General features: G+C 40.1%; 1 protein-coding gene across 3 annotated transcripts in view; it reads left to right on the top strand.

The window, feature by feature from the left end:
• The first annotated feature begins 2,699 nt into the window (after positions 1 to 2,699).
• Positions 2,700 to 26,820, top strand: part of LOC124166622 (rhythmically expressed gene 5 protein) — a 76,441-nt gene continuing 52,320 nt past the window's right edge. For 2 of the 3 annotated variants that reach the window (XM_046544231.1, XM_046544233.1), the window contains exon 1: positions 2,700 to 3,075. In XM_046544231.1, coding sequence (XP_046400187.1) covers positions 2,953 to 3,075 — 123 coding nt within the window. In that variant the 5' untranslated portion in view covers positions 2,700 to 2,952. The remainder of the gene's footprint in view (positions 3,076 to 26,820) is intronic. The other variant, XM_046544232.1, reaches the window with a different exon arrangement.

The following is a 26,820-nucleotide window of genomic DNA, read 5'->3' as shown; positions in this document are numbered from 1 at the left end:
CCCTACTGGTGGAATAGGAAGATGTGCTATGAGAACTAGCTCCCATTGGCACATTCCTCCTCACCAATCTTGCCTTCATTTCCTTCTTACCACAGTCCGTTTTCAAAGTCACGACTGTCCCCCACTACTCGCCTTTTGTAGCATCGTAAAAAAAATCTTTGAAAAAAGTTTTTTCCCACACCTCGGCATTGGCTGATGCAGCCGCCTCGGGAAGGAATACTCCTCTCGCCAGGATTGAGGCGAGAACGACGAAAGCAAGGAGAGATGAGATCACGAATGCCTCCCCTCCGGAGCCATGTCGTTCATTGCCACGATTCGTTCATTTTGAACGATTCACAACATTGAGCCGAATGAATTGAATCACGTCATTCGATTGAAATTGTTTAAAAAAGAATAATCGATTTTTTTTCGGTATTGTCGATCATGTGGTTCAAAATTCGTACCATTACGGGAAATTGGAAGAGAAGGTTGGCCATACCAATATCCAACGCAACGGATTCTGATCCTAATGCAGTAATAGTTTAAAAAGTGGTTGACATTAAGTTTATTTCAAGCATGGTATGACACAGAGAATGGTAAAAAAAAAATTCAGGAAACCTTTGATACTCTCAAATGAGGTGAAAAATGAAAAAAAATTAAACAAATACGCTGGTAATAATTTTGAAAATTTCTCTCGGAAATGAACCCTTAAGGATTCAAATCTGAAATCAGTGTATTTTCTAAAATATTTAAGCGGTTAACGAAAATAAACCACCATCAACAATCTACAGCGATACCGCGACCAGACCAGTTTTCAATGGATTTTACGCTCGTCGAATAATTTTGCATCGCTGGAATCCTTCTGTTCGCAGAATTCGTATTTGATTCGTATTAATTTTCAGTTTCCCTATAGTTATAGTGTATTTATTACAGAATATGTAGTATATATTAGTTATATTTTATGTAGTACTTAGTTTGCAATCTTGGTTTCAAATCGCATTTAGTTTGCATTCCAGTTCATTTTGGCATGCAGTGTTCTAATGGTTCGTGTCTTTCATAGTGATCATTTGGGGGGGAGGGTATCTGTGAGAGGGGACAGGGGGGCCGAGGCCCACCCGAAACGAGGAAAATAAATAAAAATCAACTAGCGTAGTATACATTAGTTCGGTGAATTATGCCGGAGGGCATGACATCAGCTTCCACTGCTCCTTAATTTTATTATTAGTAGCAGTATTGTTTTTTACTGCATATTTTCTGGTTTTAGTCGAGGTTCGGGTTACATAAAACGCTATCGTCTCTTAATTCTGTGTTTACAAATTTTCTGACTGTTCAACATGTATTTAAAATTGCTGCTTTTTGTATGGTGAGGAACAAGTTTTTCGCAAATATAGTATTTTTTTAGACTTTGATGCATTGTGTGAGGCAGTACACCTGAGGCATTCACATTTTTCTATTGTGGCCGTATAGTTTTTCCTTTTTTTATTTTTTTTATTTTTTCGTTAATTTTTTTCAGTTTTCACTGAGTTTCTTTAAAGTAAAGAGTATGGGTTTTCACCAGTGGCAGAGCTAGGATTTTGAAATGAGGGTGGAGGGTTCAGTGGAGACTTGGGGTCCATTCCGAGGTGTATGGAATACACCCCAGGGCAAATGTTCCCCCGGAAAATTTTGAGATTTTTTATGTTGAAAACGTGATTTTTAGGGCTCAAAAGCAACAATTTTGCACGAGTATTTATTAAAATATATCAATTGAGGCCATCTTAGTCGTTTTCGGCGCCTCTTTTACAGAGTCAAGGGGGGTTGTCACTCGTAAAAACCCCCCACGAGGCTATGCTTCTGGTTCTCACCAAAGTAACCCCTTACTGTTAAGTTGAGATGAGAAATTTTCTCGTGATGTGGTAAGTTTAAATTATTATGGTATTTATTTATTATTATCAGTATTATTCATAAATGTTAAATATCCATGCATAAAATAATGGAATCTAACCTTTCAATGATTTTGCCGCCCGCTACCCTTATCAATTCGTCATCTCAAGTCATTGCTAAGCGGTAGAGATAGGGAGAAGCAAACCTTATGTGTCTCCCGCCCCCCACCGAAGGATGATCTTACCTATGCCCGCCGCTTGTTATTTGGATCGCATGCTCCATTTTCTTCATCTTAACCCACATCATATCCTATATTTCCAGGTCCGATAGAAGCGATAAATTAAGAGAGATTTTTTGCCGAACGGATAGATATGGGAATTCGTTTTTCCCCCGAACCATAAAGGACTTAAATAAACGCTAGTACCAACCTCGTTAGAGTACTTCATTTTTTTAGCTGTAAACGGCTGGTGTCCTAACACCCCCTGCCACACGCCTTTTAGGCGGCTTGCGGGGTATTATATAGATGTAGATATCCTGCCTCTAGAGTTTTTGGCAGTGGCCGATCAATCCCCAGCATGCTACAGTTTTCCCATATGTTCTCTCAGCATTCATGAAGGTGTGAGCCCCAGCCAGGCAAGAGAAAAGCAAAATAAACTCACACTTGGTTCATTTTGAGCGAACGATTCATTGCCATGAACCAGATCACCTGAACCGAATCACCTGAATGAGACGAAATTCCCACCCCTACCTTCGGCATTGCCCCTCCCCTCCCTCTCCTCACCCCCCCCCCCTCTTTCCCCTCCATTCCCCATCCTCTCTCCTACTGCTCGCCTCACCGACTATAAACACAAGTCTCACAGCCGGTTGACGAGGCATTAGTCCGACGGAGCTTTCAGTGCGAAGACGACTCAGGTGCTATTACCACAGAATCAACAGTTTTCCTCTTCTCATTTCATTTGGATTCGAATCGATTTTTGTGAACCGGAACTATAGGGCATTCCCCAAAAAGGTGTCGTCCCCTCCCACTCACTTCACGTCCACAGTTGTGCGGAACTTGCCTTCGTTCTCAGCGTTGTGTTCTCCCTCCGTTTCTGGGCGTTTGACGCGAACATGGCGAGGTTGCGGTGTGCACTGTGTTGTCCTGTGGCGGTCTGCCTCGTGTTGGGGTCCCTGCTGGCCGGCGCACAAGGGTCAGCCATACCCATGTGGGAATTCCTCAGCCGCAGTGAAAAGGTGAGTGCCTGTCTTTCTCTTCGCTATGCCGACCGACCTGCTTCCTCAGGGGTCCTCCCGAAGCTGAAGGAGGGACTCACTGATCCTTGGATTGTTGTTCGGGGCTTTCCCACCCCCAGGGCCTACAACTGACTCATGGCCCACTTCGGGTTGGTGCAGTTTCACCGGATGTACTGACTTCGTGGTCACACCAAGAGCTCGTCAAAGGTATGCGGCTCACTGCGTGTGTGTGTACCCTTGGTTAGAAAAAAGGTCAACGCAGATCTTTTCACCCAACTCTCGTTCCTCTATTTATTTTGCCACTTTTCTGTCTTCTTTAAAAGCTACCTTTCCCATCAGCTGTTCGTTATTCCCCTACTGTGTGTGAACTTCAGGAGTGCACTTAAATTATTGCGTGAGATCTTGAGGGAGGACCAAGATCAATGCTAGTTCGGTATGATTAATTCCACGCAACGGAACACCATGATATTTGTTGTCAAAATAAAAGAAAAATCTATGAACGCTATGGAAATGTAGATGGATGGGAATCACTGCGATATCCCGAAGCGGCTGGGAAAGACATCGTAATTTTGACACTAATTGTAATATGAGGCCCAGACCCTTACACACTTCCTTGGTGGACTTCAAAAATTCTTAGTGTTTTTAGCTTAGTGGTACAGAGGTGATGCATTGAATCGGATATGTCTCCCTGATTATCCGATTATTCGAATCTTCTAGGCTGCTTTTGAGTGTGTTTTCTTGATTAAGGTCGTTAGAATTAAATTTACATTTACTTAACTGAAATTTTAGTTAATGGAAGGGTTAATTTACTTTTAATAGATTCGGCCCTGCATGCCTACTCAATACTGACATTTTTTCAATTTTAAACCAACTGTTATTGACAGAGGAGAACAGTTTTAACCTATTCCATAAATATTTTCGTCCTTTTGCCTTATTTCGGCATAGAGATCCTTGTTGAAGTATCTTATTAGCGTGCATGCACAGTGTATATACTTTTCCGCACGGGTTGAAATTGGTGGCGCTGTTTTTTTTACCCATCAGAATTGTTTAGGGCGCCCTGTGCTTTGTCCATTTCAAAACACTCGCCAAACGTCCGCATGCGGCTCATCTCCGTCTGAGGATTACAACACTCCGATGGGAGGCAACACATTCTTCGTTTTACACCAAAAGAAACCGGATATTCTTTAGCTGTGCTCCAATTCAAGCTAAGCATGTAAACCTGATGCGCCATTTGCTTATCCTAACTGTGCAGCGCACTCCACAACTGTGTTTTTTGCATTTAAAAAATTCATTTTATATAAAATGGGGACTTATGCGAAATTCCATTCAAGAAAACGCAAAGAATGTCAAGAACGTGTTTGTTTTCTGTATCATGACCGCAGTCGTAAAATAGTTTTTCGTGTCGAGTAATTAATCGTTTTCCTAGAGTTAATTTGAATTTATTTTGTTGATGCAATTTTTTATGAACCAATGGACCATCATCATCTTGAAATCTTCAGGTTTTTTAATCGAGGTAAACTCTCGTTAACTTTTGCCGTTTTCTCAAAAATAAAAAATTTGCATGCATTTGGAAAATTACTTAGCAAAAATTTTTAAATCTTAAATGGTACAGACAAATGTTGACAATGATCGATTCCATTTACAAGGAAAATTTCATGATGATGGCGTATAAAGGAGTAATTCTTCGCGGAGAAAGAGGGAACGAAAATATCTCATATCTCCCGTTTGATCGGTCTTTTTTGGTGATGGATTACTTGCTTGTTAATGCAGTCATCATCTTAAAATTTTCAGGTTATGTCGAGGAGACCTTGGTCAACATTTGCTTCTTTTCAATTTTGAAAATTTCACGTGAATATTTTCTCAAACCGAGTTTTCTTAGTAATTAAAAACAGGCTAATGATAAAAAAGTTCTGTTCCGCGTACTCGGAAATTATTTTGAAGAAGATAGAGTAAGTAATGAAGGAGTAAAGAGTGACCGAAAAGGACTGCCGGTCAACGAGGAGAGTAGCGCCGCGTGTGTGTCTGTCTTTGAAAGGGACGTCTACAAGAGAATAGAGTCGATCGCAGCCTTTCTTTCCACAATCGCATATGGAGTTGGCGATGTGCATACCTTCTCGGTATGGGAACAGCGCCTCTGCATTAGGACGGCCAGCTAGTTTGTTTGCGAAGTGCGGGAGAATGGGACGAGCCTCGGCTTTTATTATCCCTCTACCAATCTGTGACGACACCTCGCTGGTAAACACGGCATGCCCGTCTCCGCTAGCGTGACTCTTCAAGCTCCTCGGCTTTTATTTTTGGATGACGTCTGCTTTCCGGAGAGGAAGATCTTCCCTCTCCTTTATAAATAAAACAACGGAAACTTTCAACAGGCGTCGTCCCACTTTTGCGACCCGTTATACAGTTCGAAATGGACCATTCTCCATTCACATCGCATTCTTTATGTACTGTGACAGTTACATGGCATGGATTACGAAAATGTCGGTCATTCTACAGATAACTCAAGAGGATAATCCCTGACTATTAATAATTTTGCTAATAATCCGAAATCGCACTTAGGCGGGACATATTTATAGCCAACCTTTTGTTTTTCTTTGATAACCTACACTCGAATCTATTTTTGTGTGTCAGTAATATTTACGAATTAGTGATAACATACCTACTGGAATCATTTTCCGATTATTTTGCGGATATAAAATTCACGGCGTTAATATAATAATCATAGTCTCAGGACAAACAACCAAATGTCTTTCAATAGAAATCAATCATTTCAGCTAGTCTTTGGTAGTTGCTAATCATGGAAAAAATAGGCAATAAAGTATAGCGAAATCCAATTTTGAAATGCGTGAGGTATCAATTCCGAATTCTTGTATTTGATCTTTTCCGTAAAAGTGGTCATTTTTGAACGACTCTAAGTTATGAAGGGAGAAGTTCAGGGCACATGAGTGGAGCGGAAATTAAAGTGACAATATTTTTTTATCCGCTTGTTTGAGATTTTTCTCCGAAAAAGGACTATTACTGTTGGTGAAGTCCGTTCAGTTATCAGAAAATAAGGCTTGAATAATATTCTCTATTTAACGCTTACGGTTGGGTGAGGCTGTTCATCTCTGCATGTTTCCGATTTGATACGTTTCCAAAGTCCTCAGGCCTGTTTACAGCAGTAATCAGCAACCCCGAGGGCCATGTAAAAGCTGGTAGTCCATAGAAACGTTAGGGGTTGTAATGAGCCTATCGAAAGTCCGATAACAACTCACAGCCATCAATCGCATGGGAAAGTATCGAATCATTCCTCCGTCTTTCAGCCTTCGGAGTGTAAAACGTTTTTTGCCCCTAGCTTTGAATGAAAGATACAGGAGCCTCACGGCTGGTGTACTTCATCCTATCCCTCAATTTCCCTCAACAACCGTAAATCCCTTTGTCTTCCTCTTGCCGTCTTAGAAGGATACCTTCATATTTCTTTCTGCCCGTTGGCTAAAGGATACATCGAATTCATAAGCCACTTTTTCTACTTTCACGAAGCGTAGGTTTCTCCCGACTTAGATTCGAAAGTTTCGCGAGGCGGTGAAAACTTGAAGGTTCCCTGAAACTCTCTGGCAGCTAGCCATGAATTTAAGTCCTGTAAAAACCTCTCCATAACGCAAAAGGAATAAACTGCATATCAGAGAGATTTAAGATATGTTTCTTTCGTATGACTATGAGGGATGGTAACAGATGTGCCTCCGAAATAGTTAATCGCTGCACTCGCTATTTTAACCAAATGCATTTATTTTTTTGTTTATTTTTCCCTTTTCTGGTTTGAATTTTTCGGTCCCTGTTTTCCTATTCGGCATCTAAATAGTTTTATGCATTTTCATGTATATTTATCCAGTTAATAATTTTGCATTTCATGCATGGTTGATTTCAACTTGCAAGGAGCAATGCATGATCGTTGAGAGCCTACACCGCCTGCTACCATGTGCATCTGTCATGGCATTCTGTATTCGAAGCGTATTATATGCTGCATGCTGGGTGTATACTCACCTTCATGCCAAACACATTTGAGGTGACTTGTAGGGTATTCTATAGAAGTAGATGTTTCACATACGCTTCGGCTCCTCGATCTATCTCTGAATGATACCCTCACCAAAATCTTTCACCAACAGCTCTCTCTCTCTCTCCCATGAATATTCAATGGACTTTCTTTTGACATTTATTTAATAGCTATCGTTTTTTTGACATTAATGCGGAAAGTGATGGATTTAAATGCAGTTTCGTCTGCTTATTTATGATCCCAACGCAGACTTCCTGAACTGCTTCAGCACAGAACAATAGGAAGCGCCCGAAGTCCCCGTGATCATTTTCTCCAGTCCATATGAAAAGTATTTCTTCCGGGTGGTTCATTATAAGGAGCAGTCGCCACTTGCGCCTGGATCCCAGTTACAAGACTGGGTTGAACTATTCGTTGATGGAATATGCGGCCAATAATGAAGAAAGTTTCTGGGTCCTGGGATCGAATCCCAGACCTTCCCCTCGCGTGAGTTGCATACAGGCCAACCTTCTTTAACGTTCGAAAAACTCCATATGTGATTTTGGAAAGCAGTGCCGTAAATTTGAACATGCTTAGAGGGGGAGGAATGGGGGCGACTCCCCCAAGTAACCACCCCCAGGCAACCACCCCCAGGCAACCCAGGAACCCAAATTCCGGGAAAATTTTTGAGAATGGCATGTCTGGAAATACATACATACATTTTGGCACTTAAAATTTGGGTTTCACTCGTAAATCCGCAGGAAATAATCACAACATGGAAATATATTGACAATAGCTTTAAGTATCATATTTTTAATTGCTACGAGGCTTTGAGGGGGGATCTATCCCTCCTCATCTCCCCCCCCCCCATTGTTACGCCGCTGTTGGAAAGATACTAAGTGAGTGAATCGGAAAAAGAAAATGACTTTACGAGAAAAAATCGCATTGAATCGCTCGAAGTATCAAATTTGCGAAATGCAGTTCAATTTCACCTCTTTACCTTTGAATCACCAATTGTAATGGCTGTACCAATTATGATAACGCTAACCTCTAGTTATAAATTAGTCAGTACCCCAACCTCCGCATTTTAAAACACCATAGTGGTGTGTTGTTTCATTGGTTATCAATCTTCCCGCCTCGTGACTGTGATTCGGGCTTGGCGTGACAAGAGTGGCGTCCTCCAACTCTTAATGGCGGAGGAGGACGCAAATTTTTATTTCCGATCGACCAAGGATTAAAAAAATAACAGTATGCGTGTAGCTATGCATGGTAAGCGTCCGTTTTGGAATCGGGAGCGCGTCCCTAATCACCGCAGTTCTCCAACTGACCGCCGCCGTGCGCCAAGGACGCCATCGGAAGGGTCGGGGAAGGAGAGGAAGACCTCCACAAACGGATGCTAAGCCAGGACGACCGCTCTCGCCGATCGCGATCACATTTATTTCGTTTTTATTCCCAACTGCAACGCTTTCGAACTGTCCCCCACACAGCCATAATAATTCGCACGTGCTGGTGACCAGGTGAAATATCAACTTAATCGAAATCCACGAATATTACAATGGAGGAGTATCCAGTCGGAAAATATTCCTGGTATTCATACCCACCGCGCATTCGAATACGTTTACAAAAGTCACCGCTCACTTCGCTGACGACAGAGCGATACGATTGCAGGGGGAAACAAGCCGCAATTAGGCCGTTACCCGAATTTAATTTATTCGAGATTACATAATCTATCGAATGAATTACTTTTCAATTGTGTTCCTCGCAATTATAAATGATCTTTGCAAACATTTGGAATAAATGGATCGCTCTCCATGCATAGTAAACTTTTATTTTTTTAATCCTTTCTTCGATCGAAAATAAAAGTTTGCTTCATCTGCAATGGAAAGTTGGAGGACGCCACTCTTGTGACGCCAAGCCCGAATCACAGTCACGAGGCGGGAAGATTGATAACCAATGAAACAACGCACCGATAAGGTGTTATAAAATACGGAGGCTGGGGCACTAACTAATTTATAAATAAATGTGTGCGTCGAATTAATTGATAAAACCATTACTATTAGAGATTTTAAAGGTACAATCGAATTACGATTCGATTACGCATCCATTTCCTGACTTCTAGACAATAGCTCTTCCAGGTAAACCGGATCTTTGGCTTTCTTTTCTCCAAATATAATTACCACGCTCTCCAAGATCATAATTGGGGACGGCTGGAGCTTAAAATGTGGTCTCTTCTGATTTCCGAATCCAGTTTCTATTTTAGTAAATCTGAACGCATTTACTAGCGAAGACAAATACCCATGGCCTATGGAAACTAACCACCATTGGTGATGTGATATTTGTTATTTAGAACATTAGTTCTGTTAAAATTGCGTTGGCTTCTTGAGATAACTAAAATAATCATCGAAAATCTTTTAGCTTCGATTCTTTAGCTTGTATTTTAATGAATGCGGCGTATTGTGAGTGGAAGTGATTGCGAAGCAGTTGAAAAAGAATGTTGGGATTAAGAATTTGAATTGACGCTAATTAGAAGAACGACGGTGTTGGATAGCAGTCGTCCAATGCATGGGCGTACCCAGCGGGGGGCAGGAAGGGGCAGCCCCCCCCCCCCCCCCTAGAAGCGAAAATAAATCCAGTTCAAAACAACAGTTTTGAACATATTTTCTTTTGAAGAAAACTGATATTAGTATAAGATATGGAACTAACATAAAAGTCATTAGTTTTTTCAAGAAAATATTTTTTTCAACTAATAAAGCGATATCATAATTTTCTTAAAATGTTGGTTTCATTTGCCTTTTCTGTGCTAAAATGCTTTAAATCGTACCACCTTGCCTCCTTCCCCCTATTTTTGATCCTGGGTACGCCCATGGACCAATGTGAAAAGTCTGTGAGAGTGCGGAGGAGTGTGGGGTGTAATCACGAAGGAGGAAGGACCCCACGCAAAGTGGATGCGAAGGATGCAAGTGGATGCAAAGCGTGGAGACCTTTGGAATTAAATAAAGAGAAAAGTCGATCGCTCGCATTACGCCGCCAGGGCCACTTGGAGGCTGAGGGTTGGTTGCATCGAATGGCGAGGGCGATAGCCGTCAGTGCGAGAGGAGGAAGGAAGTCGGAGATGAAATAACGAGACATGCCTCTTTTCTCGCCCCCTCCCACTCATCGAACACTTCGCCGCGACCTCATTTTGTCACGAGAGCATCGGCTCACCTTGCTCCAAGAATTTTCCAACAGGTCCCAAACACCCCTCGCGTATAATGCTGCAAGGCCAACTTTAACTATACGGACTACAACACTGACGCATTGATTCGCATCTTGGAGTGTATGTCTTCAAGACTTAGCACTGAAGAAGATGTAAAAATGTATCGAAACGTTGACCACAAATTATGCATTGTGTTCTCGAAGACCCACATCCCAAAACGATAACCGAAGCAAATAAATTAATGTCAAGAGAAAGAAAAAATCAATTAATAAATATTGATTTTACACCATTCAAAATTTTCAAAATTACAATAGTTAGATCAAAAATTTTACTTGGATTAATTAAATTTTTAGAAATGTTTTAAATTCTTGAAATTATCAAAAACTTTCATGGAGTAAATGAACCATTAATAACTAAAAGTTAATAATAATGTGCCTTGTTGCTTTAATATTCCACTACTTCAGTAGGAAGTTTTTGGAACAACAAAATGGAGTAATATTGTCTAATAAACGCCTGATAAATTACGGTATCAGAACGCCTGAAAGAAAATTAATGTTAATCACGACTAGACGGTTCCATCACCAGACTCACCCTGCCATTTTGTATTCAGTTTGGATTTTAGTTGCCAAATTTCTCCTTACTGTAGCTCGAAGACTTTTAAAAAATCAATTTGAATTTAAAATCCAATTAAATCTTAATATTATCAGTAAATTGAATCTATGCCCAGTGATAGTTCAGGGGTTACTCGCGCATGGATTAAAACGTGTTTAACTCCTGTACAATCAGTTTCTCTCCTTTGCTGCCCAAATCTTGCAATCACGCCACTTTTTAAAAAGAATTGAAAAAAAAGTTTTGAATGAGATTTGCGCAGAGATTAATGTGGGTAATTTGCTGTTCAAATTATATTTACTCATTAATTCAATTGAAAATGATGGCTCAAGTCCTCAGCCACAAGGCTGAGAGAAGATTGAATACCAAGAGTGTGAACATCTAATTGAGGAAGGTCGCCAATGCTAGAGGGGATACTGTTGATGAATGGTCATCACTCAATAGAATAAAAGGAAGAGGATATTCAAATCGCAGAGGTGTGCGACTTTTCTGTCGATGAATTGGGAATACCTATCACGGAATGCTGAGAAAGTTTAGAGAGCAGCTTTTGCTTCGCAGCAGCAAAACCGAATGACTAACAGCCTAGAGCGAAATCTCTTTCCAATCGATCTCAATGTGTTTATCTTTTACTGCTATCGACTTAAACCTATTTTCACTCCCATTTCATTCAAATCTCGAGGAGTGGCTGTTAGTTGTGGAGATAGTAATATGTGAAGTGATTAGCAGTGATATTTGAAAGAGAGAAACATCCTAAAATCATAATCATAATAAGTATGTGATGATGAAAAGTTCGGAGCTGGAAGATTCTGGGGAATAACAGGAGTGAATCGAAAAATTGCGCGTCAATAAGATGGGGCAGCATATAGCATTTGGACCGTGTGGTGTGCATGTGGGAGTCCAATTGCATGCTGGTGATTGATCACCCCCTGCCAAACATCCTAGAGGTGGCTCGCAGGGTATTATGTAGATGTAGATAGGATAAGGAAAATATAAGAAAGTGAAATAAGAGCGAGATTTTCTTCCGTAATCTCTTCTCATTTTTACGTACTATGGTGAAGGGAGTATTTTTTTACTCAGAATTTTTATAATGCAAAAGAAAAATTCGGATTCGTTTTGGATGATCTTTTGGTATATAGTCTCCAAAAATATTTGTTCTCTTAACGGGCATTCGCAAGAATTTCGTTATAAAATTTTTTAAGTGAATGCCTAAATTACCTTATCACGTTCCATTTATTCTATACAATCATCGCAGCCTTGCAAAAAGACCTCGGATTGTCAATTTGCATTGAAGAAACCATTCTTTTAATCTAGGTTTTTATTCCTTTGCTGTGAGATTTAATGCAGCTAATCATTATGTTTAGCACATACCTCTAAATCATGAATGAGACAAAAGATTATGTGTGTTTTGAATAAACAATCAAAAACGTGTCAGGGAGATTTTAGTGGTAAATTTATTCGACCCCGTTGAGCTAAAATTAAATATTTTCTGGGCCTTATATTTTGAGCCTTTTCCGTTGAAATGATCGCATATCGCACTAAAAAGTATTATAATTACGCTATTCCCATTAGTTTTACATTATTAATCGTTACTTTGTTTTCGTTTTTACGAAGACGCTTCCTTTGTAGTGATCACATTAGAAAATTTCTATAGTATAAAAACCCTATGTTCGTTTTCTGCCCACGTAGACACTGATTACATTATTTATTGTTACCATATATTTTTATATTTTCCTGACGACCATTTCTTTGGAGTGCAGATGTCATGATTTTTATAGTATAAAAACCGTATGCTCATTTTCTGTCCATGTAGAAACTGTTAATATTATTTATTGTTGCCATACATTTTGGTTTTTTTCCTGACTACCCTTGCTTTGTAGTTGTCATAATATGTTTTATTAATGAACCTATTTTTTATTTTCTGTCCACACCGCTATGATAATGATGTTTAGGTTTATCTCTAGCGGCTGTAATGCGGCATATTTCTTCAGCGTGCATTCCGAGTGTTGTATGGAGCGTGCCGACGGCCTTCGTCTCCCAGCTCATCTCCCCCGTCCCATTTCACCTCCTCGCAGTCAGGGTTTCCCCGTCGTCACACTAATTGATCGCAAGCCTCTTCTTCTTCCAACTGTTCCGCCTTTCATTCGCGCAGATTCGCAAGGGCAAGCGCTACACGTCCTCCAAAAAAGGAGTAGTATTTTGCTCCGCTCCATCTAACTTTTATACAAATTACAGTCATGCGGATTATACGTATCAGTTGTAAACTGGATACGTGACTCTCAGAGATCGTAAACAAAAAGTAGTTGTCGACGGAGTTAGCTCTGAAGTAGGAAAATTTACATCAGGTGTTCCACAAGGAAGCATAATCGGCCCCCTTTTGTTCATTATATACATTAATGATCTCTGCTCCCACATTAGCAGTAAAATACGTTTATTTGCTGACGACGCTGTCATCTATCGCGAAATTAGTGGTCACTCTGACTATGAAATTCAATCATCGGACTTAAACAACGTTCATTTGTGGAGACAAGGCGCTAGTCCCAACTTCGTTAGACGCTTCATTTTTTATGTGTATATGACTGGTGTCCCTACACCCCCTGCCACACGCCTTTTAGGCGTCTTGCGGTGTATTATGTAGATGTATATCTATTGATGTACTTGTGCATTGTTGACGTGCAAAGTACCGCCCCTGGGAACGCTGGTCTATAAAACGAATACTACGACATGGACTTCTCAACCACCGCATTATTTTACCAACCTCCGCAAATTTGAATCGGATGACAGAAGTCGTCACTCGTGATGCTGACGTTAGCCCGATACGAATTTTTGCCTGGGAGTAAGATATAATCAAGCCGAAATTTTTATAGCAGTTAGACAAGTTTCTCGCAACGCTCTCGTCATTTTATTTGTATTCTCGCTCATTTGGTGTCTTAACATCTGCCACACGCCTTTTGTGGTGGCTTACTGGGTAGTGCGTGGATGTAGATAGCGTTGTTTGGGGTGGGGACAATGTTGGAAGGGACGCCTGTGTACCCGCTGCATGACGAATTCAATTGTCTACTGCTGGGCGGAATCCATTGAGACGTTTCGTATGCCATCCTCCCTGCCTTTTGCTCACTTCCTCCTCTTTTTCTCAACACTCCTATGTATTTCACTTCCCCTGTTCTGCGCATCCACACTACGTAGCCTTGTGCGAGGACTACATTTACGACTATGACTCGATAGAAAGGTAAACTTGTTAAACTAATGAAAAATAGCCTTGGAACTTTGCGTTGGGAACGATGAATAGTTCATCGCAGATTTTTTTAAATCTGGCTACCACTAGTCGTTATGTCAACCATAGGTCATTTAGATGTGACTCTTGCGGAAGAGCCGTGATGTGTGTGGGAATTACTTGAACATTATCCTTCCTGATTAAGAATGGGAATGTATCTTGGCAATTAGTTTTTCTTGTCGACCCTCTCAAGACAATATATTATATTTAATATAATATTTTATCATTGATGCTCTCGATATATCAATCGTCACTTGTTTTCATTTGCAGATGTATCACTTAAAAATGAAATGAAATTTGGAAGTTCAAAACATTAGATATGTTTATCTGTGTATCATTTATGGAAATTAAATCGCAGTGCTGAGGTGAAATTTTTATATTAATGTATACAGTTTATTGTAGACAAGGGTATTGTGTGAATGCTTTAAACATATCCAGCTGATATGTTGATTTATAAACAAGTTCGCAGTAAGTTTGACGAGAAGATTAAGGTTAAGTAAGACCTGTCTCCAAGTTGTCTCTAAACTCTCGTTGGCATGGAAAATCTGTTTTCTTAACACCTACATGTGGGGGAATTGCCAATGTGAAACTTTTGCTGTAATTCGCTGTTTGACTGTGTTGTGACAAATGTGTCAAGCTACAGCGATTATGTATAGCAATTAAGTGTAAATGCTTGGTGAGGACTAACCGCTGTCATACACGCATGCGGTGGTGTGGTGATAAAATAACATAACATAGGTTTTTAAATGTGCATGCTGGTTTAAGACACCGTGAAGTGATTGGAAGATACTTTTACACGCTGGACGACTAATACAAATGATACCGATAGAAATGAAACATTTGTTGGTCTAACCTTCTGGTGGAGGATCCAAGGGTACTCGTAAACGCAAATTGTAGCAGCTATGTATGAATTCAAGGGCACGGAATCCGTTTTTGCCTTTCGCATAGTATCTTCTAAAACTTTTGCAAACGTTAAATGATTGGAGTGCCATTTACGAAAAAGCTGCCTTTCTTTCCTGGAATCCTTCGATTCTTCAGAATGGGCTCCGCTATTTAATTTTCAATTGCGATAGCGTTGATAAAAGAAGGGATCGAATTTGCGGTGTATCCGTTGATCCGTGGCCCATGTCTCGAGGGATTTGCAACGAGTACCCGGCGACCTTCAAACCTCACGCAGAAAGCACTGCACGAAACAAGTGACTTTGTCAGTCACAGCCACGCGCACAAGTGCTAATTTATATAAACTAAGGACAAAGTTCGCCATGATTAAACGTATATTTGGCTCAGCCGGGGTTCGAACCTGGATCTCCCAATTGTGGCGTGTGACACCTTGTTCGGTAAGATCTATCACTCTGACATTATAGCTTGGTGGTGTAATTGGTCAGCACGCCAGACCGGCAATTAGGAAATCCGGGTTTGAATCCCGGATAAGGCATGCATGGCAAACTTCATCCTTGGTGTATATAAACCTTATTCAGAAAATTTGATGTCGTCACGCACACTTCCCGAGCGGGTCACCTCTCCTCAGGCTCGCTCATCGATCTCGTTTGTTTACACCCTTGTCATTTCAATCAGCGGTTTTTTTAGGTATGAGTTGATCAGCAAAGGACTATAATGACGCCACCGGCGCGAACCTAAAAATTGGTCGCAAGCTTGCGCGATTTTTTTCTTACTTGAAACGTGTGAATGGGGTAGTTAGCGTCCTAACTTTTCTTACGCTTCCTTCTTTCGAATCGATAATAATTATTATGTTCATTCCACTCACAATTACGATTTTTAGTGGTACAAATGTGTTTAGGAAGATATCTTCCCCATCGGAATTAAAGACTCCTTTTTTGGGGTTATCGACTCGTTTTACATTTGGAATGTTTTGGAATTGTTGCTATTTAATTGAACGAAAGTGTCTCAATGCTGGCAGTCACGAGAGGAATCTAAGTGTTGAACATCAAAATTTGATGTATGATCTTAGATTTTCCCGGCGTATCAGTTGCAGAAAGGTTTCTCGGGTTTTCCACCGGTTGATGTCGTCCATTGGATATCCAAAATTTAATAGCATACAACAAGAATATTGTATGATTGGTAAAACTAATTGGTCATTGTTAATTATCAGTTTATCTCCCATGAAACGGTTTAATGGGAGAATTTTTGGGGGCGACTGGAGAGACCGCATAAAGAGAGAGTTTCATTTATTTCCTAGGGGTTTAAATATCAGTGACTTGTATTTCATGCAAGGGCATACCTGTTGGGCAGGAGATCTTTCTTCAATATGGATATTTTTCTCTCCAAATGAAAAGAATGCGCCGTTGATATTAATGGGTGGCCATCACCTACATCTTATTTTTAATTTATGGTAGTTGAATGTAGTTGTTGTATGTAGTTGAAGTATGTTGAATTTATAAAATTGCATTATCTCAGGACTGGCCACGGTGGTCAATTTTTCTGAGTCACCCGCGATGCAGCAGTTTTTTTTTTCGCACTGTATGGTAGTTGGATAATATTTCCATAGTCATCGAAATCAGGAGGCTTTGGGAAGTTTGCATGTTCTGTAAATTGCATTCAGTATTCCACTTATTCAATTTTCACCACTATAAATAGTTTTCACTCTGTAGGATCTCTGGCTTTACGAACGATGAAAGTGGTTTTGATGCAATATTTCCGTCACTCCCTCGCAAATTTCAATTGATTACACGTACTTTAAAAGGTGAGATGTGTTGAAACAAAGCATTCGCTCTAAGGAATATTTGAAGAGGCTCCGTTACGATTTCAAAATTTTCTGTCTTCTTTGTGAACAACGACGAAATGGTCCCTCTAAGAGACCGAATGAGGCGTCGCAAGACGACATGTCTGCCTTTGTGAATGTCAAATGCCACATGAAGGGTAAGACACGCTCATCCCGGTCACTTATTCCTCATGAGCCTGCGTGGCAAGTCGAAAAAAGAATAGTCATTGTCACCTGCTCGGGAGAGCTCTTAAGGTAGGCGCGATGTTTACTGTTTACATACTCCACCGATGCATCAAAACTGGACATTACGGAGCGTCTTGCGTTGGAAATGTATTTCCCCTCAGCCCGGGAGCCCAGTGAACGCTGATGGTGGAGAATTATTGAAATAATCGCTTAAGCAGCTGCACATGGATAATTCTCCTTTGCATTTCAATTTCATTATTTACTGGTAATTAATTGAAAGAAACTCTTTCAGGCATCACTTGGTGGAAGAATTTCATATTAAATTTGATAATATTTTGTAGCTTCCACATAATTTACTCAAAACCGACAAAGTTAAAAAGAACGACAATTTGTGGAATATACCAAGCATTATCAAATTCCATGGGTAATTAACTGCATGTTTCTATCCGTAGTGTTTTATTTTTGTGGAAAAACTTTATTTTTAATATTTCTTTTCTAATAAGGATGGCTACTGATCTAACTTATTTAAGTGAATCAATTATATTTTTTTACACAGCCTACTTGTAAATGATGCGTTGCAAACTCCTCACAGTTGGATGGTGACGTTGCATCAGGGATAGCACAAGTCATGAAATCCATCGCTAAAATCGCCAGGACGACCGGTTGCATGTTTTTGTGTATTTTTTCACTTGTATTTTTTTGTTCTTTATTCAGATGCGCTGTATTGCTTTCGTTCTATAATTTTTGGCTATTTTTTGACCTTTACTTATTTATTATTAACTCTTTGTTTGAATCTAAACATGCAGGGATAGACTTATTTTGATCACTAATCGTCAACAAATTTTAGCTTTCAATGTGAGTGTTTTAGTCTTATTTTGCAGTGTGCGAAGCATGATCGATGAGCTTTCACTCCACCTTTGCATATGCATGCTTGTAATTTTTTATGCATTCATACCTTTGATAACCACATGGTGAAAGTGTGAGGATTGTGTTGCATGCTGGTTTGATCACTTTCTGCAAGAAACCTTTGCGCTGGCTCAGAGAGGATCATGTAGATCATATTGCACAGTACATCTCTGTGGCCATAGGGCACATTACGACGATTTTCTTGAGTGAGATTTCATTTCCACTTCATTGTTTTGGATCTATAGCTTATTTTAGAAACCATCTCAGACTAAGTCGCCTAGCATTTCAGCGACCCCTAAGTTTAAGATTTATTGCTATCCTGGGCTGTGATGATTTATGCTCGCCAATTGTTTTCTCTGCTGAGTATTTTTCTGGTATACCTGTATCCTCCTCGATCATAAAATTTTTGAATATCTGAAAAATTCATCCTACCATCAATATTTTAAAGCTAACTAGCCTTTCCTTTATGCAGTAACTTAAATCGGCTGAATTAATGTTTCTAGTCCTTTTTCTTTGAGAAAAATTACGTTTCGCTACCAAAGAGTGCTTTAGGAAAAGGAATTATTCTGTTTTTTCTTCCTTTTAATTTATTTAGAGTTCAATGACTGGTCCCGTCACATGTATTTTACGCGTCACCTATGGAGTGAGAGTTCATGACCTAAAATTATCAGTGTCTCCTCATTTCATCGCACTTGTTCCGCATAATCGTTTTGATCTTTAAATTTTTCATGCGTTATCTTTTATTGCCAGCGGTAGGTATATATTTTTATGGGTTATCTTATCTTCGCGTTTGGATGGCGGGACGTTTGCAAAGTTAAAATCAAAGTAGTGGTAGCCCTGAGCTACCCTTTCGTCCCTGACCTCCCTATAATCTGCTCTCGCGTTACGACCAACCGGATTTAAAAGATGTCCCGGAATTCAATGCAAAGATCTCTCGAATGCCTATTCTATATTTAGCCACCCGACGTTTTCGACGATAAACTTGGGAAATCGCGAAGTAGCGATCGCACGCGAAATACGACCTGCCGTATTCGAAATGGTGTAAAGAATTAATTGGTTGCGGCACAGCTGCTGCTTCTTCTTCGACGGCTCCCGACTTGGTACATCTTACGAGTCCATATATTGCATCCTACGCACTATTTTTACCCCGCAAAGGCGCCAACTGAGATTGCGGTCTGATGCGAGTACAGAAATACCCTCGCGAAATACTTCTTCCTTTTTAAGTCCGCTATTTCTTATCGGATGAAAATGCAATCGTTCGACGATCCTACGGCACCGGCCATAGCATTCCTCCGGGCCGTTGGTTGCTATTTTTAGCGCCATCTCCTTGCGGTTTTTGCATACTCGCCGGAGTGTGTTTTTTTAATCGCATCCCCCAACATGTTCCCCGTGACCGGAGCGACTTATCCCAACAGTTGGGACGTAAACAACGTCTGTAGGCGATGTTGGTGGTGGTGGAATGTACATAATAAATCAGTTGCAAAGTCCCCTGAATCAAGATCGGCCCCTCGGAGACACGAAGCACGCGGAGAGAAGTAATGGGCGAATGAAAATAAAATCTTTGATCGCGGCGGGTAGAAATTTACGCTTCGGATTCCAGGAACGGCGTCTCAAAATAGAACCTCGGCTAACTGGTGGTGCTGGCAATGAAGAAGGTGCTTGCTCGTCGTCCCCACATGAGGCAAACTGGAGGTGGGTAAGGGATGGTGGGTGGGTGGGTAAGTTAGTGTTGGTTTGTGCGCGGAAGTAAGACCATTTGAGGGGAAGAGAGAGGGTTTGAAGAAGGCTTCACTAAATGTAACCGTATTCGGATCGCAGCAACCTTGAGCTGAGCGAATAATTGCGTCCTTGACTTTGTTCACTCTGGAGTTTTTATTTTCCTTGCAATGTGCGACTCGCAGGAAGCTCAAGTTACGAAGGTAAATTGCGCCGCATCACTCCTCTGCTGGTTTAACCATTGTTGCCGCAAGTTTTGAGGCCGAAATTCCACGAGTTTTCCTTTATCAAGAGCCCAAAATTTTCTGAGAAGATTAAAAAAGTATTTAGCATTATTTTCTCTGCATAGAACTGAGACACTTGCGTAGAATTTCTAGGCTCACTTCATAACAAAACGTAACTGAGAGAACCTATCGCGCCTATTTTTCCTCTCCATTCTTATGACACGTTTGCCAAAGCTTTTCGCCTAGTTTTTACTTATATCATCATTTTACCAAGATCATAAAGTAGGGAAATAAAAAAACGCTTTTGAGATAAGGGCGTGGAGAGAGTGAAGAGGGTGGAGAGAGCGAGGAATGAGGAGGCGCTGGATAAAAAGTTTGGGAGAAAAGAACAGTGCAGAGAACTATAATGAAGGGAAAAGGGAATTGGATTGGGCATGTTTTGAGAGGGATGGGGATTTAAAATACTGCGGTAGAGGGAACAGTGAAAGGAGATGAAGAAGAGAGAAAAAAGAGAAAATGAAGAAGAAGAAGAAGAAGGATGAAGGTGACAGATAAAGTGAGGTTAGGAAGAAGCTTTAGGGAAACTAAAGGGAGGGAGTGAGGTGGGGACGACTTTGGTGTTTGGGACAGTGAAGGGCAGAAAACCAGATGATGATTATGATGACAAAGTAGAACATAGAATAACCTCATGTAATGGGGCATCGCAATTCATTCATTTTAGTCTCTTGACTATATTGCGACATCCAGCCAGTAGCGGATACAGAGAAAACTCAAGGGGGGGGGGGCAAAAAGATATCTTGTGTTACCTTTACTTTTATCGTAATAAAAAATAATCAAGTCACACGCAGAGCTTCAGAAATTTTTAATTAAACTGATTATACACACTATCAAGGCAATGCCATCTTATAAAATATAAAGTTACAATTGCGGTTCTGCAATGTTTGGCAATACGGGTGGCCCCGCAAGGGGGGGGGCGCACCCCCTGTGCCCCCCATCTGTATCCGCCACTGCATCCAGCGTTTACACTCATGGATTATATCCATTCTTTTTTGGGCTAGAGCAGCCTTTCGTTTAGCATAGAAGTAAGCAGCTCCTTTTTTTGTTTCCCTTGTGTCAAGGTCATTTGAATTCTTCAAGGAATTCTCATATTTTGCATTTCTCTCTTTATTTTTACTTTTGCTCTTCACAAAAATGGCTGCGTTTTTAATTTAATGATTTCATTCACGGGAAATGTATAGATTCTTCCCGCATTTGGGCACCTAAAAAATGAGCGGTTTCCTTCAGAAGACGCCCTCTAGATTGTGTCTTTTTGGGATGAAAACTCCTTCAAACAATTGGAAGTTCTCAGGGTTTGTAAAGCTGACCTTTTTCATCGTGTTTTTGTATCTCAAATATAAAAATTAATCTGATATAATACCGATGAATTCAAATTTGAGACATGTGTTGAAAAGTTCCATCAATTACATTTGAAATTTTACCGTAAAAATATTCGAAAATTGTCTCATCTGAAAATTTTGACAATTTTAGGCTGATTGCGAATGTTTGAAACGAATAATTTCACGGAAAAAATGATCAAGTGGAGTTGAGGCGTCCTCTTAGAGCAAGGGTAGCCTCTTAAAGCTCAGCATAGAAATAATCACTGTGTTGCTTGTTTCCCATAGATCAAGGCCTGATTACTGCTTCAAGGAACTTCAGCCTTTTTTCTCATTCTTCAAATGTTTCCTCAAAATCTTATCCATTTAGCGCTTGAATATTTTTCATTGATTGATGGCGGCATTGATGGAATGCGGTCATCGATATTCCAGTATGGCTGCCGAAATAAAAATATGGAAAAAGTGGTTGGTTGAACTGCGAAAACTGCTGTCCTCTAGGAATGAATAAAATATGGCCTCTGCATCTTTCGTCCCCCACCTCCACCTTTTGTAATAGAATTTAAAATGTCGTCCGTGTGACCTCCAAGTATCCCTAAATGCAGTTTTTTTCACGCCTAATGCCTAAAGGATGTTTCTTCGAGCCCCAACGCTAAATACCAAGGCCATTGATGCCTATGTTATACAAATATCTTTTTAAATAAAATAAAAACCGAATGAAAACGTCCTCTTAGTAAGCACTTTACGATATGAAACGGAAATCATTTACTGCTTGTGACAAATTTCCCACTCCCCCTTGTTCTGCGAACTCACATGAAAGAATTTTGTCTCCTCCGAAAGGTCTATTCATTTTTTGGGATGTATACACGCTTTCTTTGGAGTTGCGCTGGCTTCATTCGGTGGGCACGTCTGCTTTCTCGGTCACGCCCGTCATTCAGAGGCTCAAGAGAGACAAGTTAACGGGCTTGTTACTCCAGCATCTCGGTCGTAACGGATGGCACTAAGTACATAAGTGCGTCGCGGATCCCGGGACAAGGTCAACGTCGAAAAGGCGTGTAACGCGATGGGCGGACCAGAAAATTCTTCTTCTGCTCTCTGGAGTAAATTATACTGGGCGGAGAAAAATCATGTCGCGAAATTTTAACCCTGCACAGCTGATGCTAGCAAGGTACCAAAATTACTGATGAGGTTTTAGGTCGAAAACGCACCGTTTTTTAACTACAGTAACTTTGAGACAAAGCTCTCTGATTCGGATCGGATGCTGTGGTCAACTCATCTCTCTGGTTGCTTCGAGTGCTTTTCTTGCCGGAGATCGCGATGTTTCCAAGGCGTCCGACAAAAGGGCAAACTCGCGGCCGATTGGTGCACTTGACTCAAAGGTTCTGCCGTTAAAAAATTGTACTTTTTGGGCCTAAACATCATCAGTGATTTTGGTTCAAACTGGCATCAGCTATCCATCTAGCGATTTGATCGTTGGATTATTCTTTCTCATAGGATAATCCTCTAAAATCGCTGGCACAGAAATGGTTTTTCCAGGTTTCGCTAGTGGTAGGACCCGCCCGCCTTTGTGACGGCGCGGCATTCCTCGTCCCATCCCTTCCTTCCCTATCCCGTCCCTGAAGGCGTCGTCGGGCTCCTATCGCGGCGGCGCGGCGCCTCCTTCTTTTTTCCTGCTATGTCCTCCCCCTTCTGCAGTGCAGAGGTGATTAGCTAACGCTTCCACACCTCGGCCCAGGAGAGTAGGCCTCGCTAGCCCGCCCTAGGGTTTCGTATCCACTGGCATCAGCTATCCAGGGTTCAAATTTCGTGAAACAATTTTTCTCCCCGCAGAATACTAGAGCACTCAAGTTGGTGCGCGGAAGACAAAACCTTAGGTGAACGTTGAAACTTTAATTACTGCAATAGAGGATTCTTCAGACGGCCACCAAATGTGTTGTCAACCGCTGCGCATTTAAATAGGTTTACATAAGTCGCCACACGTCGTTAACGAACATATAGATCCGAATTTCACAAGTAAAGAAGCTATAATTAGGGCTGTTAACCTATGCTCATGTTCGTGATTATAAAAAACCAATTTTATGTTTTTCAATGCTCTTCTTTGCGAGAGAAAGAACGATATTGCAAATGTTAAAGGAATAAATGGATCGCTCTGAATTCATCGCCCCGCTACGTACTTATTTGGAAACAGATTTAAGGCTCCTCGGAATGACATGGCCTCCTCCATGCAGTCTTCTATGAAGTGGAAGTGAAATAAATTAATTACATGTATGAGGCCGAAGGCATTCTCAGCCTTGACTTATCAATTGTTGAGTAATCATCTGATTCTAAGAGTTAATATATGCTTCAGCGTTCGAGGTGGCTGTGCAGAAACCAAAAACTTGAGCCAACGTTAAAACCCTCTCTCCATGGTAAATGGGAAAAGTTAGCAAATGAAAATATAAAAAATAGTGTTCACTTAAAGTGTAGTACTTCTACTAATTGTAAGTGAATATCAAATATAAGTGAATAAAATTTTTCAATGAAAATAACTGCAAAGTAAAAAGCTCTATTGCTGTAGCCAGCGAATTGGGATCAAAGAGTGATCTTATAGAGCTATTTCTGTCTTGGTCGCGAGCGCACAAGCCATGAATAGCTTTTGTTTGCAGGCAATCGCTAGACTTACGCGCTATCAGTAGTTAATGTGTGTAGCAGTACAGAGGTCGTACTACGTATATTCCTGGAATGCCTTCCATAATGCTATAGCATTGAGATCATGGATTTCTGCGTCTGCTTTTATGTTTATAAGTGAACGTCTGTTTTTACTCTAATGCATTAAACTACCTTGTACCCTATGTAGATTTTAGAATGCTAGTTTATTCCATTTTTTTGTTGTATTTCGTAAATATAATTCTTTTTTAATTTTTTTAACTGGCGATTACTTGACTAAGGAGCATTTTCATGGCTTCTAAATCTTAAAACGTGAATAATTCTTCGGGGTGGGAGAAGGGGACTGATGTCTCCGTAATTTAGGTATGTTTCGGAAAGCAAGGTATTTTGAGAAACTGACATTTTTATGCCTTCTTTATCTCACTTTGCGCTGGATGGAATAAAATATTATGAGGGTAATAAACTTGTTTCCCGTAGAAATTTCCGTTTATGAAATAAAGGTCTTCTCCGAACCTGATGACCTCGAATGCAGACGACAGGCTTTCTCCACATGGAAACAACGTGAAGATGGGTCAGAGTGTCCGATAATATCTGGTGAGGGTGTGTGTCTCTTGCCCTTTCTACTGGACTTATGAATTTATTGGTTACGCGTACAGAAACTTTTCGGAAAATGCCAGAGCCAAACATTTCAAGGCTATTGGTGATAACAACAACCTACCACCGCTTGGAAGGATAAGGATTGCTTATGCCATGCTAAGATCGAAGAATTATTTTCTTTCTAAAAATATTCTAGGTTTTCAGTTTAAGTAGGTTTAGAGTAAGGCGTTAGTTAGTGTTCCTATCTTTGCTTTTTCACGTAAGCATGAATTTATAATGAAATAAAGCTTTGCTTGGCGAGTTATAATAAGCTGTATCTAGAGACCTGGTAAAAGTAGAAGATACATTTTAATTAAGCCTAAATTTATATGATATTTTGGACTGCTGTAATGTAGCAGAAATACTTCATTTTGAGGAATCAATTTCATGCCATTTGAATACGAGCATGAAATAATGTCGATGCTCTTCTTCTACGGCACGCAATAGGGATGAAAGGAGATACTTTCGAATTAGCGTAGTATATTGTACTCATGTTTTCTTTTTTATTCTCTGAAAATAAAAAATTCCCAATAAAGCTTTCCTAAATATCTTTAAAGTGTAAGCACAGTACAGATCATTCAAATATCCTAGCGTTGTCTTTTTTCGTAAGGGACCATGAAAAAAATAGGAAACGCCCTGAACCCGTAGAAAAACCCATTGAACCAGTATAACTATTAAAATCTATCTTATCTCCCGATAATTGGGCTAGGAATTCCACCGTAAGATTTGCTAGCGAAAATTATGACAACATTTCGTTTTCTCACTGATCAGCTGAATTGGACGAGAGGAGCAGGTTTATGTTGTGTGACATTTTAAATTTTCTTTCATAGAGTAAGAGATGTACTCTGTGCTTCTATGAAGGAAAACATGGCCCATTTATGTTGAAGTACAATATGTAATAAATTTATGAAGGTGAAATACATCTAACCTTTCTAATGGAATTAATTTAGAGCATATTGGGAACTGAGGAGCGAAATTGAGTGATGAATAGCGTTTTGCAGTCTTAGGCAGGATAAAACTATTTTTATTTTGTAATTGACTAATATATTTTGGTGTTTTCAGTCATGAACTATCTTTTTCCAAGAAATTCCACCATGTTGAACTTCGGATAAATGTGAAAAATTATTTGCGCTAAACAAATATGTAGGGTACTATTTTTGGCTGTTTTAATTGGCAAAACAGATAATAACGAGAAGAAGCCCTAAAGAATGTAGTGCGTAGAAAAAAATATTCCAACCATCTTATTTACGCATTAAATTTGTCGGCATAGTGCAACCGTATAATTATGAACGGGAGATTACAACGTTACCTTGTATGTAGGTCTGGTGTCCAAAATTGTGCGTATAAATGGTGTTTTGCTGTCTCAGTAGAGAAGGGTTAGGCAGGTTGTAACTGTTTGCATTTAATGATTGACTATTGGTCTGGCCTATCCAAAAACAAAATAATTGTTTTAGGACTAAATTTTGTGGTGAAAATTTAGGCAAAGAGTAAAATGAATGACTTAAATAATTTCCGTATTTCGCTATTTTTAATTACTTTTCATTGGTAAAAATAAGAATAAATCGCTGTAAAAGCCTTTCGCAATGCAGTACAATGGTAAAAAATGATCCACTACATTACGTATAAAATTCGTCGGTGTATTCCGTACGGTTGGGGAATGTTTTAATGGCGTGTACCCAGTTGAGGGCGACGGGAGTGCGTTGTTTTTCCCCAAATGAGCTCCTCCCACGCATGGCAGAACAAAAAGAACTCAGCGAAGCGCAGTCATTGTTAAGTTCACGGCCGGTGAGTAATGCCCTCCATCTTGCTATTTTTTCTTCGTCTTTTCCTACGAAGGGAAGATCGTGAAAGTTGCCTCATCCTCTCCTGCTGTCTCTTCTCCTGTTCGCGACTGCTGCCCTGCTTTTCACCCAAAGTAATACTATGGTGGAATAATATCAATTATCTCTTTTTTATATAAGGCCTTAAAAAATATTTAAATCTCTTATAACCACCGAAATTTGGAGAAAAGTGCCGACATAAATTTGAGAATTTTCTTTCACTCTATGAAAAAATTTAATCTAAAGTTACTATTTTAGATATCATTGTAATGTTTTTTTTTAATTTTACTGAAAAGGAATCACTTGTTGTTAATAATACTCCAATACCTTATGTAAAGTATAAAACAAAATTAATCCACTTGTTCTGATTTTAAATCCGGTCTACCCTTGAGACGATATATTTACTCGTGACACTTTTAGAAGTTGGAGCAATAGCCGATATA

The sequence above is a fragment of the Ischnura elegans genome, chromosome 10 (genome assembly GCF_921293095.1).
Source record: "Ischnura elegans chromosome 10, ioIscEleg1.1, whole genome shotgun sequence".
NCBI lineage: Eukaryota > Metazoa > Arthropoda > Insecta > Odonata > Coenagrionidae > Ischnura > Ischnura elegans.
This window is presented reverse-complemented; position numbering and strand designations above follow the sequence as displayed.